This window comes from Trachymyrmex septentrionalis, unplaced genomic scaffold (assembly GCF_001594115.1).
Source record: "Trachymyrmex septentrionalis isolate Tsep2-gDNA-1 unplaced genomic scaffold, Tsep1.0 scaffold70, whole genome shotgun sequence".
Taxonomy (NCBI): Eukaryota; Metazoa; Arthropoda; class Insecta; order Hymenoptera; family Formicidae; genus Trachymyrmex; species Trachymyrmex septentrionalis.
The window spans coordinates 847,835-849,469 of record NW_017305885.1 but is presented as its reverse complement, the minus strand read 5'-3'; the positions used below and the strand labels follow the sequence as shown (position 1 = coordinate 849,469).

The 1,635-nt window shown below is 27.8% G+C and overlaps 1 protein-coding gene across 4 annotated transcripts in view; it reads left to right on the top strand.

Moving 5' to 3' along the window:
* LOC108753723 (hemicentin-2) overlaps positions 1-1,635 on the top strand; it is a 225,837-nt gene that overhangs the window by 55,627 nt on the left and 168,575 nt on the right. The window contains exon 1 of one of the 4 annotated variants that reach the window (XM_018495584.1): positions 609-823. The exons of the other annotated variants lie outside the window; for them this stretch is intronic. Coding sequence (XP_018351086.1) covers positions 819-823 — 5 coding nt within the window. The 5' untranslated portion in view covers positions 609-818. Of the gene's footprint in view, positions 1-608; positions 824-1,635 lie in introns of those variants that run through there. 4 annotated transcript variants of the gene reach the window in all.

Sequence of the window (1,635 nt, the reverse complement as noted above, 5' to 3'; positions counted from 1 at the left end):
ACTATATTTGTATCATTTTGAATATTAATAATTGGTCATACGTTACGCAATTGAACAATATTTATATGCAAACATCTCGTAATGTTCTAAATGAATAGGAAAAGTTTATATTCGGCAAATAACTACGGTACGTTTGTTAACAATTATCGTTATAATTACACGAGATAGTTCTGTTTGAAATGCAAAATTTTCATTACTATAATTGAGGTCACTTACACGAAAAACGATTGAAACGCAACAAAATGAATTAATGCACATAATAGCAATTTAAAATAATAATTTATCTTTTTTTATCTTAGTAAATATATTCTTTACTCATATTTGTGAACATCTTTTAAGTATTTTACTTTTCGTTCTAATTTTATTATTCTATTCTATCTTTTAAACAATTTACAATTTTATTAGCGTATGTATATTCATTATCCATCTTTTGTGTTGTTTATCATATTATGACATTGAATAAATATGAATTTTAATTACTGACTAAACTTAGAAATGACATCAAAAGATAATTTTGTTATTGAGAATCTTCGATATGCAGCGTCTTAAAGGATGAATAATCGAACAGATGATTCATTTATAATCTCATCGTAGTTAAAATCGCATAAACGTTTGAAACGTCGGGTGCCGAGCAGCAGTCAGAAAATTATCATGGCAGATAATTACGGCGAAAAGCGAATGTCGACGAATACGAACGTTCGTTAATAACTGCTATTCTCGCTTCATTATACGAACCGCAATTTGCTTATTGGACGTTTAACAGCGGTCGCACCGCGGTGTCCTGTACAGCCCTAGAAGAGGATATTGAAGAGACGCTCATGAGGTACTTGCCCGTTGTCCATTTTCTGCTAACAAAAATATCGGATTTCCCATTAAACGGCTTTAGTTGTAATGATTTCGTCTTTATTGAATTCTCATAGCAGAAACCAATTTGCTTTTAAAATAACGAGCAAGTATCGAAAACGATCGAACTAAATTGGTGCAATTTTTTGTATTTAATTAAATCTCTTAATTATAATGTAAACATATATATGTCTATTAAAAAGAAGTTATATTATAATATACATCCTATGTATTGAATAAAAAAATATTAAATTTTTTTTATTAATTAATCATTTGTTATATATTTTTTACTTGATATTGCTGACTTTGAAATTTTAAATTATCAGTTATTATAAATACAATTTTTTATTTCTTTTTTATTAAAATTCAAATTTAATATAGCAATTCTATTTGTTTAAATTATTAAGATATTAGTACCAATTATCGTTTTATCGAATTGTACATCGTTAACTCGTGTCAGATGACTCTAGCATTATTTCAATTGTGATGTCCGATCGGTTTACCTCTCAGCGATAAAGGTATTGAGTTTCCTATTAAACAGCTCTTTCGATAATGGTTCGGTCAATCGATTGATTGCGCGTGTTTTGTAAAACCAAAAACCTCTCACAAACCCGTTACATACAATTGAATCTTAAATATTAGATTTAGAATTCTGACAAAAATATCGTCTTTAGATATACTAAACGAATGTGTAGTAGGTGATGTTATGAAAATTATTCTATGTGATTAAATATAAACAATTATATTCGAAAAAATCTGATGAATACACAAATATTATGTAAATAACGAAGG